This window comes from Meleagris gallopavo, chromosome 13, assembly GCF_905368555.1.
Source record: "Meleagris gallopavo chromosome 13, MGAL_WU_HG_1.1, whole genome shotgun sequence".
NCBI classification, from domain to species: domain Eukaryota; kingdom Metazoa; phylum Chordata; class Aves; order Galliformes; family Phasianidae; genus Meleagris; species Meleagris gallopavo.
This window is the reverse complement of record NC_139416.1, coordinates 16,398,555-16,416,750: the sequence shown is the minus strand read 5'-3', so window position 1 is coordinate 16,416,750 and position 18,196 is coordinate 16,398,555. Positions and strand designations below refer to the sequence as shown.

General features: G+C 41.3%; 1 protein-coding gene across 6 annotated transcripts in view; it reads right to left on the bottom strand.

Annotated features, from left to right (window-relative positions):
- LOC100540396 (hepatocyte nuclear factor 4-beta-like) overlaps nt 1-18,196 on the bottom strand; it is a 38,732-nt gene that overhangs the window by 15,241 nt on the left and 5,295 nt on the right. The window contains exons 3-9 of one of the 6 annotated variants that reach the window (XM_085234664.1): nt 16,844-16,955; nt 13,466-13,694; nt 10,619-13,132; nt 9,778-9,924; nt 8,679-8,806; nt 1,951-2,155; nt 65-159 (exon numbers count right to left, since the gene is read on the bottom strand). In XM_085234664.1, the coding sequence (XP_085090790.1) occupies nt 65-159; nt 1,951-2,155; nt 8,679-8,793 (415 nt within the window). In that variant the 5' untranslated portion in view covers nt 8,794-8,806; nt 9,778-9,924; nt 10,619-13,132; nt 13,466-13,694; nt 16,844-16,955. Of the gene's footprint in view, nt 1-64; nt 160-1,950; nt 2,156-8,678; nt 8,882-9,777; nt 13,695-16,843; nt 16,956-18,196 lie in introns of those variants that run through there. The other 5 variants (XM_085234666.1, XM_085234668.1, XM_003209879.5 and 2 more) reach the window with 5 other exon arrangements.

Below are 18,196 nucleotides of genomic sequence, written 5' to 3'. Positions count from 1 at the left end.
TCCCACAGATGGAGCAAGGCCAGAAACAGCAGCAGGCAGTTCTGAGCAGTCTCCTCACACCTACCTTCTTTCTTCATGCCGGCTCTGAAGCACTTCTTCAGCCTGCAGTACCTGCACTGGTTCCTCTTGTCCTTGTCTATCACACACTGTCGGCTGAACCTGGAAGGAGATGAGAAAGATGGAGCAACGTGGCTCGTGCCCTACTCACCCTGAGCAGCCCCAATCCCAGGACTCACTGAGGAGCCAAAGGCCTTGCAGGGAATGGGTGGAATCAGTGCTGGTTTGGCCCCACTCCCCATCTTCCCACTGCCAGCTGGGAATGCAGCAATTTTAGACCACCTACCCCACGAGGACTGTGATGGTTTTGGCTGTTGTGATGGTGACACAAGTTGGGCTGGTGGTTGGCGGAGTGGGGGGTCTTCATCTTCCACTTTCAGATGGTTATCAGGTGTCCAGTTTGGACCAGCTTGTTAACACTGTCTTACTTTGCAGAGAATAAATGCACCATGGCCCATAAGCCCTTTTGTGTCTATAGACTACTTTTGAGGCAAGTGGCCTCCACATTCCTCTTCATTTCAACAGGAGATAGAGAAACATCCAAGTGATGGCCCATGTAGACCAGGCCCATATGGGTGAAGGGATGGAAGAAGAATCTATTGTGCAGGGAGGAGGCAATGTGGGTTGCTCCGGGGCCATCATTAGGTTGTAAAAGCTGAGGCACATTCCCAGGCTGGTAAAAAGCCAAAGGTACAAAAGCCCAAAGGCTTTCCAAGGAATTCAAGTCTGCGATAAACAACAGAGCTTTGAGCTGGGCTAAATACAGCACGGCTCACCAAATAAGGATTCACAGACAGGCAAGCATTTACCATTTGCTTGGCTTACACACTGCAACTCCCCAGGCTGCCAAATGTCACAGTGATTCATCGATTCCTGGGGAGGGGCAACAATTATGCTCCCAGGAGAGAAAGAGCCAAAATTTCAAAGAAATCATTAGTAGCTATTCAGTCCTCCTGACAGGATCCTGCAGTGCATGGGATGGGCACCGTGCAGGTGGAGACTGATATCAGATTGGGTGTCTTTTGTGGCTGGTGTGACCTGGAGTGATAAATAGCCCAGAAGCAACAAAAAGAGCAACGTGCATTACAAAAATATGGAACTCCTTTAAAAGGAAGAAGAATTCTGGAACAAAAAGAAAACTTCCAGGTTTTAATTACAGATTAAAAGTTTAAGGGTGGGTTCGAATTTTTTTCTCTTCCTCCTGTGCTAAAATAAACACTATTTTTCCAAGGCCAACCAAGATAGCTGCTTTATAATTTATGGCATCCTCCTGGAAAAAGAAATCTCTCCAGTGTATACCTGTGTGCCAAAGTGGCTGTGAATCATCACTGGTCCATGCTACATTCTCGGAATAATTGTAAAATTATCAGTGATATGTAAGCATGCATAATTTAATGTGTCTGAAAACAAAGATGGAGAAGGTGTGGTGACTCTGGAAGTGACGGGTTCTTGGATGCTTGTTGCTTTCATGTTGTTAGCAGGAAAAACAAGACTTTGAGAAGATATCTCTGAAGCTTTGGTCCTTTTTCACCCTTTGCTTTCCCTTGCTGGTTTGTGATGAGGTTGTGGTGTCACTCCACATCCAGAGGCTGTATTCTTACACAAGCCTCATGACCCTATTTCTCCCCTGATTCACACCATGACGGTATGAACTCAGAGAACAGATTGCACAGTGTCATAAAAGGTACCAGCATCCAAGATGAGATAGGACATAGCTTATTCCTTAGCTCCCTATCTTCTGGCCACAAGCTAAACTGCAGCATTATTGTCAGCATTCACGCCACGCTAATGCAACACAAGGGATGGGGGGGCTTCACTGCACGACTTGATCACTGCCCCACTTACTTACAGTATCAATAAATAGCATTTAAATCTCACAGAGTGGGCAGGTACCTGCAGGAATAGACATGGTTCTTGCGGACGCTCCTCCTGAAGAAGCCTTTGCAGCCATCACAGCTGGATGCACCGTAGTGTTTGCCCGTCGCCCGGTCCCCGCAGATGGAGCAAAGGGAGCCGATGCCGTTGTTGAGCAGGTTGGTGTTGGCTGATTCAGCTGCGATGGTCTCTGCGGGCATTGAACAGCGCCCGTTAGCCTCCTCTGTGATGGAAACCAGAATCAACAGACAGCAGGTTGGTTTTTGTCAGATAAATCATGCACTGAGCCCGTCCCATACCTGCATGTGCACACACCGTATGTGTTGGTTGTTGATGAAACCTCCAGATGGAAGCCATGCTGTTCTCAGCCTCAGCTGGCACTAGCTCACTTGGCTTTGCTGCTGAATACTGGTATTTTTCTTAGCCTCAGTGAGCAGGGAGACTTCGAGGCTTATAACCCAGTGCGTTCATGAGAACTGAACACTTACTGCTGCTTTTCTTGACAAATCATAGAATCATATGAGTTGGAAGAGATTTTTAAAGCCCATCTGGTCCAACTTCCTTGCAATGAACAGGGACACCTACAGCTCCATCAGTTGCCCAGAGCCCCATTCAGCCTGACCTTGGGTGTTTCCAGGGATGGGATGCCCACCACATCTTTGGGCAAATCCTTCCAGTGCTTCAACTCCTGTACTGTAGAAAACTTTTCCCCTGTATCCTACGTAAATCTCCCCTCTTTTAGTCTGAAACCATTTCCCCTTGTCTGGTCACAACAGACAGTCTCCTTTTTTCTTACAGCTCCTTTAGATACTGAAAGGCCACTCTCAGGCCCTCCTGGAGCCTTCTTTCTCCAGGTTGAAGAGAAGGCTCTGGGGAGACGCAGAGAAACCTTATCTGGATGTGAGATACACGCTGTTGAGAGATGGGGAGCCATCTCTCCAATTAGACACCTGAAGAACATGATCCAAAGCCTGCACCACAGAAAGCACTGGAAGAAAAACATTGTTAGCTCAAATAAATAGAAAGCAGAGAAAAGACAGACGAAACAGGAAAGATGAACTACTTCATGCACACAATAGAAGTGAAAGAAAGACACCTTGGGGTCACCGTTGCAGCTGGGAGAGAGACAGAAGCTCAGACAAGAGTCACTTTGCTTCCCCTAAATGTGGTTCTTCCTCTGCTTTACACACTGAAGAGGGCCATTACCTTCCACTGCTTACAGAGGAGTGCAGGACCTTCTAAATCTGGCACCTAAAATTATGTCACATGAATGCCCACTGTTTGCACCTACTCATTTGGGGCAGGAATAGCTCTGCCTGGGTTGTGTGCATACATTGCTGAAAGTTCCCCTTTAAGCTTCTCCCCTGGCCTTAACCACCAGACTCACTGCCCTCTGAATCCTCCTAATTCGAGGCAGAGCTTGGGTGAAAAAAAAAAAAAGAGAGACATGAGAAGATGCAGATGACACTGTTTACATCTTGCTGAGAGAAGGAATGTTTGTGGAGTCTGTCCTGACCTGAGCACTCACTGCAGGAGGGTTTTGTGAATTTATCACTCCTCTGGGAATGTGTTCTTTGCTCCAGAGGAGCTGATCTTGTGCTACAGTGACCTAAGGAAGGCTCTTGGTGAAGAGAGCTGGGCAGAAAGGAGAACAGCTCAGCTGACGTTGTATCGAACAATGAGAAAAATGAGAAAATTACTTGAAGGGGAGGAATTGGTAGTTGATGTGGGCAGTCTAGAGAATATTTTCTAATGCATAATGTGTAAAAATATCTTTGGGTCATCCTCACGCAACTTATATATAAATACACAGAAAGAAAATGTTATTTTTGTATGTAAATACTCATCGAAAATTTATAGGGAAAATATTTACTATGCAATGAGAATCATAATAAAAAGCCCCCTCGAAAAGCCAATAAGGCTTGATTTTATTTTTTTTTATGGGAATTTTGTTAGCTAAGGCTGAGATGAAGACATTTTTAGCTAAGACTTCACAAATGCAAAGGTCAGATTTCTTTTTGCATCCTCAGAAAGACTTTTTCATCTATATTTCACCTTCTAACACACAGGTGAGCAAGTGAGTAGGTTGGAGTGAGTTGGGAGCAACACAAGAATTAAAAATGACAATACTGAAATAATTCTTGGGTTGTAATGACAGGAACTGTGATTTACCTGTTCCCATCACCCATCTGCCATGCTACAGCTCTGACATTCATCAGTAGGTAAGTGCAAACAGAGTCCATGTGAGAAGTGGTTAATGGTAATTCAAATTGATTTTTAGATGCTTTTACATTGATTCTATATTTCATATTGATTTGATAACTCAGTTTTAAGTAAGCTGTACTGGAGTACTCCTTCAAAGGTAGCTGTACTGCTAAACATTTGTGCTTCTGTTGCTTCATCTGTTATTTTTTTGAAGGAATATATGAACAAAAACAAATACACCAAATGTGCTGGATCCCATTAAAAAAAAATTGCACAACAGAAATAAAGATAAGAAAGCCAATTTTCTCCTCACTCCACCCGTGCTTTCTCTACTGACTTCAGAGGAATCAAGCCAAGGTCATACAATTTGGTACTTAAATAGACTCTTCATTCTTCGGTTGGGCCAAGATTGCAAAACAATGCTGGAAAAGCATTTGTTCACCAGAAAAGGGTGTTGTTTTGTACCCTGCATGGGAGTAAGACATGTGAGGAACTGTGTTAGGTAAGAAATTCATATTCTGGCCTTAAATCAGGTATTATTGGAGGCATAGCCACCAGCTGCATAGGTGAGGACCCATGGAGCCAAATTTTGCCCTCTTCTATACCTATGAAACCACAAAGAGGGACATAGGCTACAATTTTGTTGGGTGGCTATATGTTCAGGCAGATATACAGCTAATAGTTCAGTCCTCATTAGGTGTCCACATGTCCTCTTCAGCTGAGCTGGATGAGAGTAGAAATTTTTAAAGATAAAAGAAAGCCACAAGCTGGCATGCGTATGTTACTTGCAATGATTAATTTTAATTACAAAATCCTGTCACCAGTTAATCCTAATGAGAATTAGCTCAGAAAAACAGAAAGGACACAAACAATATTGTGTGCATCCAGTAACTTTTGTTGGGGCTTTCAAACCTACTCAGTATTTGGAGAATGTCTGGCTTTTCCCAGAACTAATCAATGCTAAGAAAGGCAGAGGAAAGCCAGGATCCATGCTATCATTGTTGCATGCCTGTGAAATCACCTGAAAACTGTAGGCTCTTTCCTTGAGCCCTTACTGACACAAGACAAGGACCTGCTCAACACATCATGGAACATACTGTACCTCTCTAGAGGTGTTGCTGCCTGGCATTCATCACCGAGATGTCCAATGGTATTCAGTCATCTGAACCAAGCTTATGACTACCCTCACCACCCATGGGAGAGATGCTCAGAAATGAATCAGTTATAGGTGCTCAGGCTGTGATACAACAGATCAACTCCTAATCTATGCCAGCACAGTACCTCTGAAATTTCTGCTGGCAAGGTGAAGATGAGGATGTTCTCCAAGCAAAGACCATAACTCATCTTCCACTGATTGGGTCCTGAGCTGAGCTGAAGACGTGTGGTTGTGACCAAACTCCTCATTAGGATCATCCCTCAAGTTTCAGCTGCGTGCCATTTGTGAGCTGTGGGTTGACGGTTGGACCAGATGATCTTGGGTCTTTCCAACCTTAATGACTCTATGATTCTATGTATGAGCAACATGCAGCACAGAAACCATAGCCTAACTGGATTGCTGAATTTGATCATTTAAGGGTCTTTCCCAACCTAAACGATTCTATGCTTCTACCTAGCCATGATTAGCATATCCCAGTGTCTTTGTCAGCTTTGGAGCCAATTAAACTTGCAAACTTGAATGCATATAACTTTTTGTTATGTATTGCACCAATATGTGAGCCGTTACCAAACTAGGGCTGCAGTGAAGATATATTATATATATAATATTTATATATTATATATATATAAAATATTTACAATGATAAGAAATAACAGTGAGGATGGTCTCATGCTGCAAGGGAATGGTATCTGGCTTCCATTCAGAGCTGAAGATCAGCATACCTGACCCCTCAGACCTTTTTTCTGCTTTTCCTTTCAGTTATGCTATTGGTTGCCAATCTCTTCAAGGCAATCTCTTTCTCTTCTGAATGTATATTTCACACCAAGCAGCGCTTCCTGGATTTCCCTTCTGTGCACCAGAAATCTAAGCCAGTCTTGGCCTGTGGTTATGATGCACATCGGTTGCACTTTTTAACGGGCAAATGTTCTGAGATGGTTTTTTCATGCTTTGAGCCAGGTCAGGGTGCAGTGGGGTTGGGAACAGAGTTTTGCCAACACTTGCCAAATTCTCAAGGTTCAGTGCTGTGTTTGAGTGCTGAGAAAGGAAAAGGAGCACTGCAGTGGGAGAAAATGTTCACTGACACTTGACTAAAGAATTAGTGCAATATTTTAATACTGCTTCATATTTTAAGCAAGATGACAACTCTGACAAGAGGAAGTGGATATTAGCAGCACATAAAAACCAAGTGAGAACATCACTTGCAATGCCAGCCAATGTAAAGAAAACAAGTTTGTACCAAATGGGAGTTTCTGCAGTTACAACATGTATTTTTATAAAGGAAATAAAGGATTAACACTGATTTTCATTGACTTCCTTTTGCTTTTCTTTCTATTTAAAACAGATAGTTTTTTAAACTTCCCCTTTACTCCCGTAATGGATTCTACTCTTATTTTGAACTACTGTTTGGCAAATTATGACCTACTTAGGGGTGGAAAATTCAAAATGTATCTAGTCACATCTCGGAACTGTAACTTCCTGAATCTTAGCCGTCGAATCACTCCACATCATCAATTAACCCCAGATTTTGATAAATAATATTCCAAAGTAGAAAAGAGTTGTTTTTAAGAATGAATTGCCTTATTTGAAAACATTCTATTTTTCACTTTCACATCACTCAGAATGTAAGCAACAGTTCTGATACCATTAAAGTTCCTGTGACACCCCATCCTGTTCAAGTTTATATACACAATAAAATTGCAGTTCTGTTTAGTAAAGGAAATAGAGAATAATTTCACTCAATGAGGTAGATTTGGTTTTAAACAAATCCATTACATTTTTCAAACTATCTAAAAGGAAATTAGTTCTTGATTCCAACAATTTTAAAGTATTTCTGAATCTCTATGAACTTTAGTTTTGAGTTATCTACAGGAGATGACTTGGTTGGTTAGAAATATATTTCCAGGCATGGACATCTGAGCTCTTTTTTCAAGTTATTTTCACAAACTGTAGAAGAGGACACTTACCCAAGACAAACAAGCTAATTTCAAAACAGCTAGTTCCTGAGAGAAGCAGTTACTCATTAACAGCTAAACAAATAACCCAACACTGATCAAGATAAACTTCAGAAAGGCTCAGCCTGTCAGTTCTACTGAATGAAAAAAAAAAAAAAACATAAAGATCCCCTAGCAGGTTTTGATAGTTAATTTGCAAAATTATACAGAATTTTGAGGAAATTTATACCACTCTAAAAAGTAAAAAGTATCTTGCTGTTCGGCAGAGTGATAAAGTGAAATATCTGTTAAATATCATTTTTGGCGTAGAGTGGTGTCTCAAAACCTTCCCACAAAAATAAGAAATAAAATCTGTATCTGGCAAAAAATAAAAATAAAAAAATAAAAAAAATTAAAAAGAATGATCCTACTTGGGGACAGAGAGAACTTTTCTTGAAGCTAATTTTAAATTCTGAATTCTTCAGGCCTTTTAACTTCATTTTTCTCCTGACAAATTCCGTGTCCCACTATAATAATTCCAAACATTTTATGTTTAGAAATGTTGATTATTTTTTGATGAGGAGTCAACTAATGAGAAAATGTGAGACCATAAAAATCCCATCTCCATTTCACTAAGCTTCTTAACAAGTTAAATGAAATATTGCCAAAACTCTCCAAAGGCATCACCAACATTAGAATCTCAGTTACATGATTGGTTTTATGCTGTACGACTTAAATGTTCTCTGCTTTTCTGTGAACAGTTAATGTCATAGAATAGTGTTTTCTTTAATCTAGAACACCTTTGACTGTGCAAATCCCAAATATCACACAATACACTTTAATTCTGTGACCAAAGTGAAAGCCTTTCTATATAGAACTTAATGAATCCCACCACATTCTTTATGTGTCCTAAGAGCTTATAGAACATCTTGATACCAAGATACCAAAAATAAGTCAAGCGATCCTTTGGATGTTGCTTCTCAATCTAAGTACCTATGAGCAAGTTATATCAGACACATGGTATATTGTGTGAATAGCCATGCGGGTGGTATTTTTTTTCCCAACAGTTAAATATGAACCCAAGTCATATATAGGAGTGAAACATAAATTTTAAGGCAGAAATATTGATAATGACTTTTTGCATAAGTCATGGAGGGAGTCAAATGCATGGTATGCCATCAAGAGCTCCACCAGCTTTTGCAATATCTTGTAGGCTCTTCAGGACATGATGCTTCACACACCGAGGAAGTGAGTAACTCCAAGAGGACCAGGAAGTGAAACCATCCCATTTCAGCCCAAGTATTACTGCCGATCCAACTGAAGTTGGAAGGTCAGCTGCTTAAATACTGCCTCTTCACCCTTTGCCCCACACCTCCTACCTGCCTGCTCTACGCTTTCAGCTTTTTAACAAAGGCGGTAGAGGTTATTACAGAGGAAGCGAATAGGAATCTCACCAGTGTTGTTTGGAAGAACCCGAAGGTTTTCAAATTCTAGCATGGTATAAGAGGAGTCCAAGGAGTCGACGTAATCTGGCATATCCATGTCCATGATGGACTGACACAGCTTCATTATTACTTGTCAACTGCAAGGGAAGCGGCAAAAACAGCCCTACTGTCAATCACGGCCAAGTTTTCCTCTGCAAAGAGAGACACCCCAGCCCTCTCCGTGACAAATCATTACCCAGCTCTGCCCACAGTCTCCTCCCCGTGCCAGCAGAGAAGGGACGAAACCTTTCCTTCTTGCTCGCAGTCCCCTCCCTTCCCGGGGTGCATCTGTGCTCTCAGTCCTGATAATATGGTACAGATAAGGCCCAGACTCAAACAACCTGGATTGCATCTTTGGGTCAATACAGCCCAGTTTATGGCCATTTCTGCGCAAACATTTTGAAAAGGACTGCAGAGAGGCGTTCACATATGCACTGCTTTTCCCGTGCCACTGCAGTGTCACCTTGCTTGGCTACCAGCCTTCGTGAAAAGATCAAGTGATGTCACTTGAAGCTGCTGAAGCCATGAGTCAGTGCCACCACTGGCTGACGACCGTTAAGATAGATCGGTGTTCAGAGCTTGAGGCATTGCCAAGAGAACATGGATCACATCCCAACCTACGACTGGAAGGGGAAAATGAGGAATCGCTACAGCCAGATGCATGCTTTCACCCTGCCCCACAGACAGAGGAAAGGTAATTTCTCCCACTAGTCCTGTTTCTCCATCCTCCTGGCTCCAGGCAGCCCAATTTCTCAGAACTCCCACTGAGCTGCAGTTGCAAGTTGTTGGGCAGAAGATTTCAAGTGATGGCAAATGACGGAAATGGAAAAGGCTGGAAAGAACCAGGCAGACTCCCTCACAGATGTGTGGTGCTTCATTTCACGTTGACTTATGTTTTCCTTTCCTGGGAAAGGCCCGTGTTATGGAAGTATAATTCCAGCTTTTCCCCAGGGACTGTGCTATTGGGTTTTTAACTTACCAAATTATGCATAAAAGTCTTTTTCACTGTGAGATGTAGCACAAAAGACTGGAAATAAAACACAGCCATAAATTTCCCCTAGAATTGTACCTTGGAGTGGTTGATTTACTCCTGGTTTCATCCTCCAGATGCCTTCCTGGACCTTACAGTTCCCTCTCCAGTGACGTTGTTGTGTGTCAGAGAGCCTTTCCTTTCCATGAGCTGTTCTGTGAGATCCAGTTCAACATCCTGTTGAATCTAGAGGAAAGAAGTCTTGAGAAACAGGGAAGTGCGTTGCCAGAAAAAAAGAGATTGCCAGATGGCCTGAACTCTCACTGAACCACAGATCAGGGCGGTCCCGTGTATCCTAGCAAGCTCCAAATAGCAAGAAATATGCCAAAAGTGAGTTTTTAAATGTATTAGACGTATTCAGATTGATTTCATCTACACAATCTTCGTTTCACATGTGGGCAGTCAAGATTTGTCCACATCCTGGGGACCTACAGTAGACTTTGCAATGGGTTAACTCTAGATAGGCTTTTCCCCTATAAAGATTGGGTGCAGGAACACTTACCTTTCCCTTCTTATCATTTCTGGGGCATAAAATAATCTCATGTGCCGTAGATACTTTTTTCCTTCTTTCCTTTTTTAAGTACATGTTGTAACCAGTGGTGCACAAATGACTCCTTGGTTAGATAAGACATTATGTTTTTATCCTTGGACTATGTCCCCAGGCTTTCAATAATGCCAGCATCAGCTAAGTTAGCATCTGATTAGTCCTTCTTACCTCTTACTCAATGTCATTCTTGATTATGCCTACTAATTTGGCACATCTTTTTGAACTGAGCTATGGGCACAATCCTGCCTGATTCTCAGCACTCTGCTGCCATTGCAGACAAAGGAGGAGACTCAGGTTTCCATAGATCCAGTGGGCTTTGTATGGGTTACTCACCATTAAAGTAGTCATATATGCATTCACCATGCTTTCGGGCATCCAAGACACAGAGAGAGGATGTTGGGTCTCCTACCCTGATATCAACAGCTTAGAAATGCTTCAATGTCCTCAATTTCTCAGTACAAAGATCCAGAGTTACGACTCTTTTCCAAAGAAAGCTTGGCAGTGAGGATGCGCTTGAGCACTTTTTGTTCTGGGAACAAGAAAAGGGCACTGGGAAAGAGAAAAGGTTATAGAGCAAAACTCACAGTTTGGGACCAGATTCTCAGTGTCACAGCCATGCTGATAATCAGAACTGACTTGTTATGGAAGGTGGTGTTGGAGTGATTCAATGCCACTTTTCTATCCGTTACAAACAGATGTCAGCACCCTGTTCCCAACCACACCACCAGCCCTGAAGAATACTGAAACTTTGTTGAGGGGCGAGCAGTTTCTTCTTTTTCCTCTCCTCATTTTCTTGCTTCACTTTCTGAGTTACAGCTGCACTTCCACTGCTATCGTTACAAGGCCAGGACTGAGTTTAATTGTATATTATATACATATATATATATATATATATTATATTATATACACTGCAGCAAGGACAGAGGGTAAGCTCTTGCAAACACATGGTCACTGTGAGACGACAATTATTCCTAGGCGTAAAATCAGATGCCTTTGGGAGAGCTTATTAGACGAGACGAACTACAGAAAAAATAAGAAATCCTTGACTAATGAGGTAAGAATACAAACTAACAAGAACACTCTGTCAGAAGCAGCATTTCTTTGGCAAGGTAAGCAGTGGGAGATGTTTGCAGGCTTTTGGCTCAAAAGTTGGAGAGTTTTCTGCTTTTGCTCTTAGGAACAAATTGAAAACCCTTATCACTAATTTCTTCACTCGAAAAGTGGCAATAATTATATTCTCCCCTCCCCTTGCAAGAGTTTGTGAGTATGAATTCACCAATGCATGGGTGGTTCTCCAATACCAGCAGTGATGGTAGGTGTAACGTTACATATCTGGAGACAGGGTGGCTGGGCACAACCAACTACTGAAAGACTGAAGCCAGTAAGGCCTTTTCTCTGACTGAAGTATAATTAGAGCCAGCATGCTGCTGGGATTGTAAACAGTGTGAAATCATATCATTAGCATATGATTACAAGTTCACACATGGCAAATTCATCCAGACCAGATGTCTGCTAGATCAGTTCCCTCCTTTCTTATGGTGTATGACAGCACATCTTACTTGTGATACAGTTAACACAAGATATAGTAGAATCTCTCTTGACTTGTATCCTTATATAATAAGTATTTCTTATTATGATTAACAGTTTCATGGCACTGACTTCTTTACTGTACACTTGAGGGGCTGCTTTTCCAAAAATCACCTAGGTAACTTAACACCATGTGTTTAAAAATCTGGACAGCAGATACCTTGGGACTGTCAGTGTCATCACAGCTTAAACTGAAGGTTGCAGGGCTGAGCTGACTGTAGAGGATGCTCATAAGGTTAAGGTTGACAGTTATTGAGATGGGGTTGCTGTTTTCTTACTCTTTGATCACATTTGGAGAAGGACGTGCAAAGGAGTCTCCCCAGGGTTTCCTTCCTTCACAATGTCCTGAGTTAGGACATGTACTTTTCTCCAAAACGACTTGATAGCATCTACAGGCAGGACGGCATTAACCAACCAGCCCTGTTTGAGTCCCCATAATGGACCTAGATGTGATGGACAATGCTGTGATGGACATAGGATAACATCACACATCATGTATAAGGATGCCTTCTCTGAAGGAGGAACAGTGACATGGAAGGCATCAATTTTTGGGTAAAATGGAAAGGTAAGCAAATTTTGATCGCTATGTTGAAACAATTCTTTTAGGATCATTTTTTAATTTTTTTTTTTTTTTTTTTAAGACATGTCTGGGTTTGGGTGCATTTATGGATTCCAGCCTTTACAAACCATCAAGCATACAACACATAGACCCTGCTGCCAGACAAGTCAGTGGATTTATGGAATTCCCAGTTATTTCTATGATGTACTTACTGTTCAACACAGATGAAACCTGAGCTGGATTTGGGAAATAAATCTGAGATGTCTCATATTCTTCCAGCAACCAAAGGTTAACCTGGTAGTTTGTTCTTTTCAATTTCATGTCACTTTCATTCTTGGATATGGTGCATTTGGCCAAGGCCAGAACTTCAGAAGCGCTAAGTGCTCATTTAGATATCTAAATGAAACAATCTGACCTTCAGATCCGTTGAGAAACTCCCACTGGGAATAAAGACTGGATTTGCAGATGTCTTCATGTAGCCACAGGCCATTCGTATCTTGGAAATAAATCTCCTGTTTTGAACACTTGAGTAAAATCAGATGTCACAGTCTACACGGAGTCTCCTGGGCTGTAACTGCCTTTGCAAACCTGTCTCTTTCTGGTGAACACATCACAGCAAAACTTGATACCTACATGCAGCAGTTTGAATTTCTGTTCTGCAATTTTTTCAGAAGATGAAGTCACAAAAGATGAATTCTCTCCTGACAACAGAGAACGCAGAATCATTAAGGCTGGAAAAGATCACAAAGACCATCTAGTCCAACCATCAAACCATCGCCACCATGCTCACTAACCATGCCACTCAGTGCTACATCTATCTTTTCCTTAAAGAACTCCAGGGATGGTGACCCCACCACCTCCCTAGGCAGCCTGTTCCAATACCTCACCATAGCCATACAGCTCACATAGCCATCATGAACTAGGCTAGATTCCTTGGCTGTGGATGATGTTGGCCTCTGACTAAAGCAAATACACAAGCATGAACCAGGGCTGGCAGCAGGAGAGAGGAGCCAGGCGTAGGGAAGCAACATTACCTAATCTGCTGCTGCTCAGAGTAGGCAGGGGACTCATCTGGAGCATGCTGCTGCCTGTGGGCAAGGTTTTGGCTTTACTTGCTGAAAACGGCATGCCATTAGTCAGGAGTAACCAACCCTGAAAAGCGTATTTGCTATGACTCCCATCTCCCCTGCGAACGACATTCCTGCTGCTTGGAGCTTTTTCGGTTGCAGTGTTGACACTTCTTCAGATCTGTCATTAGCTCAGCTGAAGGGAAAACAGAAACGCTATTCAGGCCCCAGACCCAATGTGGGAGGTTAGGAGTGCAAATTCTCACTTCACACTGAAAGCACGATGAGTGCTTTATGTTACTGTTGCTCTTTCTATTTTAGGGGATGTCTTTATGAGACCTTTGCTGTCATACAAAGTAATTTTTAATGTAATCTAACAAATTAATGTTATTAAAATTAAATTTTTCACATTTCTGAGAATTAGTCTTGAACTTCTTAGATTTTTTTCCTGCACCTTCTGAATATCTACCTCTGTTTTTGAAGGTGTTTAGCTATTTTGCTGGTTTTCTTTTGTATTTTAAGACTTCTGTGGTGAAACCTAGATCCAGCTCTATCACCATGAGGATTCGAATCTCCCCCCAGATGCACTTTTTCTGGTTGTAAGTTGCTGATTCTGTCTTCATACTGCATTTTCATTACATTGGACAAAGATCAATAGAATTTGGCTGAGTTCAGAGAATAGTCAAAAGCAATGAGTTGACCTGTGGCTTTGTTCACCTGAATCTGTGTTCCAGTAAATACAGGAGCTGAAAGCAAGTTGCCTATCTGAAAAATCATGCAGCATTTCTGCGGAGTGGTTTTGGTTTCTGTTCATGGCCCCTAGATTTTCTAGCTTTGTCATTTTGCAGACGAATTCATAGTTCAGAACAAACGTGGAATTCATCCAAATTACTCATTTCCATGATCTTTCGTAAGAAAACACTCAGCAACATCATTTTTCCTTCCCTCCACATTTTTTACTACCTCACCCATCTGACAGCAACATTTTTTTTGGGGGGGGGGGGAAATCTGGGAGTGTTAATGGATAAGATCAAAGAGAAGGGCCAAAAATAAAAATGAGAAAAATCATTATAAAATATAGTTTAACCTAGAAAGCTGGACAAGAGCAGACCGTATTTTTAAAACAAAATGAGGAAACCCAATGGTCCCTAAGAATCAGTGTCTCCCTCGCCTCTAGGGCCATGCATCCAGAAGCAGTCATTATAAACCATTCATCTGAGATGGACATTAAAGATAGAAGATTATAATTATCAACATACATTTAATTTAGCAGTGTAATTCAGTAGTGTATCCTGTGGTTTCTCCACGAACCAAAGCTCTGGGAAATACTGCTGGCATTCCAGTGAATACTGAGAAGAAATGCCGGTGTCTATTAACTGCATATTTGTAACTGTACAGTCCCTGGACTAGTCCAGTATACCCACCCACTCTATGAAACCATCAGCCCTACAACCCATGAGGACTTTTCCTTTTTCTTATTTCATAGAATTATAGAGTCATTTGAGTCGGAAGAGACATTTAAAGGTCATCTAGTCCAACTCATAGAATCTTTGGAGTAAATTTCTATTTCTATTTGAGCAAATTTATATTTAGAATCATCAAGGTTGGAAAAGACCTCCAAGATCACCTAGTCCAACCGTACACCTACTACCAATATTTCCCGTCAAAATAATGTCCATAAGCACTCCATCTAAAAGACTCTAAAATTAAAGACATACCTAGTAGGAATATCTTTAAAAAATACCTTAGTGACTGTGAAGAAATCTGATATAATGTAGTGATCCAACAACAGCCATAAATCAAGAAGCCGTTGTTCCTCAGAGCCAATGAGTACCAGATGCATCTTGCTCAACTCTTGACATTTCAGGCTTACTGCATTTCTCTATAGGTGGTTATGTTCTGCCTTCCTCACCCAAAGTGAGAAGCTATTTTAAAAGCATTTGGGTCAAAGTCAGACAGATTTTCTTACTAAAAGATTCTTCCACAAGAAAAAAAAAGTGTTAAGTAAACATACTGACGTGTTGAAAAGATGCTTTTTATGACTGTAAGCTTGGGAAATTATTATAAGCATTAAGCTATATTTTCCCCATAATATAATATTTTTGAATAATTCATTCTCTTCTGGACTGCCTTACTCATAATTGCTGCTCTCTTAGACTGGTGGGCATAGTAAAAGGAAGTGTTTACTGAGTGACAAATACGTTCATATACAAGACTCCTGGTTTTGCAGATGTTTTCAGGAAGCTATAACCCCTGATAAATCTTTGCAGACCACTGAGATGAATAATATTTGTGGATGCATTTTTGAGGCTACCAGACTGGAGAGGTATTTGTGGCTGTGGTCTTTACCACTCACACAGAAAATTATGTTTTCCTTACATCCGTCATATAAGTTATATTTTGCCATATGTCTTTAATTAGGCCAATTTCATGTTATGAAGGGTATGCAAAATCAAATGAATTATTTAGAAAATGGAATTAACCATTAAAATGCAGTGTCAAAATGCACTCATAGCAAAGCTTTTAAAACAAATGCTCTGAATCCAAGTGCATACTAAATGTTGCATGGATTCAGAAATTGTTGAATCTAGCCTGAATTGAATCTAAACGGACATGCTTATTACAAGGCAAGTTGCACAGAAGCCTTCATTTCATCATAATGACCTCATGAACCCAAAGTGAGTTACACTATCTTCTGCCTCTAACAAGCAAAGTTCTTCCTAATTTGGAGATCTGAGCTCATTTAGAAGTGCACACTCACCTAAGAGAGTTTGTTGGCCATGATTTCACAGTGCAGTGAAAAGTGAGCTAAAGTGAGCGTTCCTATCAATTCAAATTGGATCTGGTGTGGCTATAGCCACAATCCAACTGACTCTAGCCAGTTTTGGAAGACTGCAAAGGAGGAATCTCTTCTCCATTCTTCATGGCTGTACTGGGAAAGGGATTTCTTTTTGTTATGACGACTGTGACCGCGATGATTTAGGTCAAACCAAACACAGAACATCCCACAGCACCCTCCAGCCAGTTTGCTGACTCAAAAACAGCTATCTGCACACTTCCAGATGCTGAAGTTACTCTCAGACTGAGTAAGTTCATGACCATTTTGCCTCCTCATAAGTGCAAGACTGGGAGGGAAATTTATGATTGCGTTTCACACCAAATTTCAATTTCTGAACACCAGTAATGATTCAGATTCTGTCAATGCTGCAGTCTGTGCTGCTAATCTGTGAATAGCAGGACACGAAAAAAGGCCATTTGTCTGCTTTCTCCTTTCCCACCGTTAGATTTGCTCGTGCATTTGTTCACTCTAACAAACAGTTCCTAGAAAGCCCAGTGCTTGCTTACCTTGACAGTCAGAGCAGTTATCCTTTAGCTGCTGGTAATTGTGTTTGTTCAACAGCAATCCCAGGGGGAAACGTTCATCAGACTCCCAGATTCAGTGCTACTGGGTTCCCCACTGTAAAGCAGAAATGCATTCCAAATTAAAAACAAACAACAAACAACAACAAATCAGCAATGGCATTTACAATATGTTTTTAAAGAGAAAAGAGAGCACATATATTGTATTGCAGTATTGGGGTATTGCAATACTAGCAGTAGTGCACTGGAGTATATATAAGTATATGGAGTATATATATAGTATATATAAGTATATATACACAATAGGGTATATAGAGAGAGAGTACATACATTTATGCACATTAAATACATGTATGTACATATGCATATATACATCTACATATAATACACATGCTTTCATGCTCAGCCTACTGCAGGAAACCTGCTCTAAGCAACGGCATTGGACTCAATGATCTTTGGAGTTCCCCTTCCAGTGCTTGGCAGCCCAGCCCACAACAGGAGTTGGAAATAAATAATCTCTGAGGTCCCTTCCAAGTCAAGCTATTCTATGATTCTACTATTCCAACTCCTATAAAATCTATGATTCTACTACTCTATACGTGTGTGTATGCAAGTACACATATGCAATGCAAAAGTCATCTCTTCCACCCCAGCTTTGCTTCCCAGCTTATGTCATGGCTCGGAGCAGAAGATAAAAGGAAGCCCTCCGTCCACTCTTGCCCTGCTCTGAATTAATCTTGTGGTTCCCCTGTAGGTGCTGGTGAGCCAAACCCAGTAACAAGCTGGCCACATCTGTCCTTTTATTTATGGCCTAACATGCATTGATTCTGCTTCCTTATGTTACACTTTGAAAGAGAGAAAGAAAAAATAATGGAGGAAAAAGAAGTAATGGTAAATGGAAGCTTTTCACCAGCTCCAATAATAATTCCTTGCAGGAGCCTATGTGTAAGGGGAAGAAGAGGCAGGATTTGTGTTAATGGGATGATCTACGCGGACATAGCTGAAGTGCAATGCCAAATAATGCGCTCAGATTCCCAGTGCTACAACTATATTTCCTCTACCATGTGGAAGAAGCTGACCTCTGTCCTTTATTTTTGAGGTATTTGCAATGGTGGTGGGGAACTATCCTAAATCCTGAAGGAGCTCTCAAACCCAAGTTTCATTCCTCATTTCAGTTATGTTTAGAGCACAATATGGGTTTGTTATTCTCCGTCCCTTGCTGAAATAGGTCAGTGTGGGCTCCCTAGCTAAAAGCTACCTGGCAATTATGCTTTGCCCCAAGCCAAAAACACAGATGGAATATTAGCACAGGCAAAAAGATTCTTATTTATATTCCAG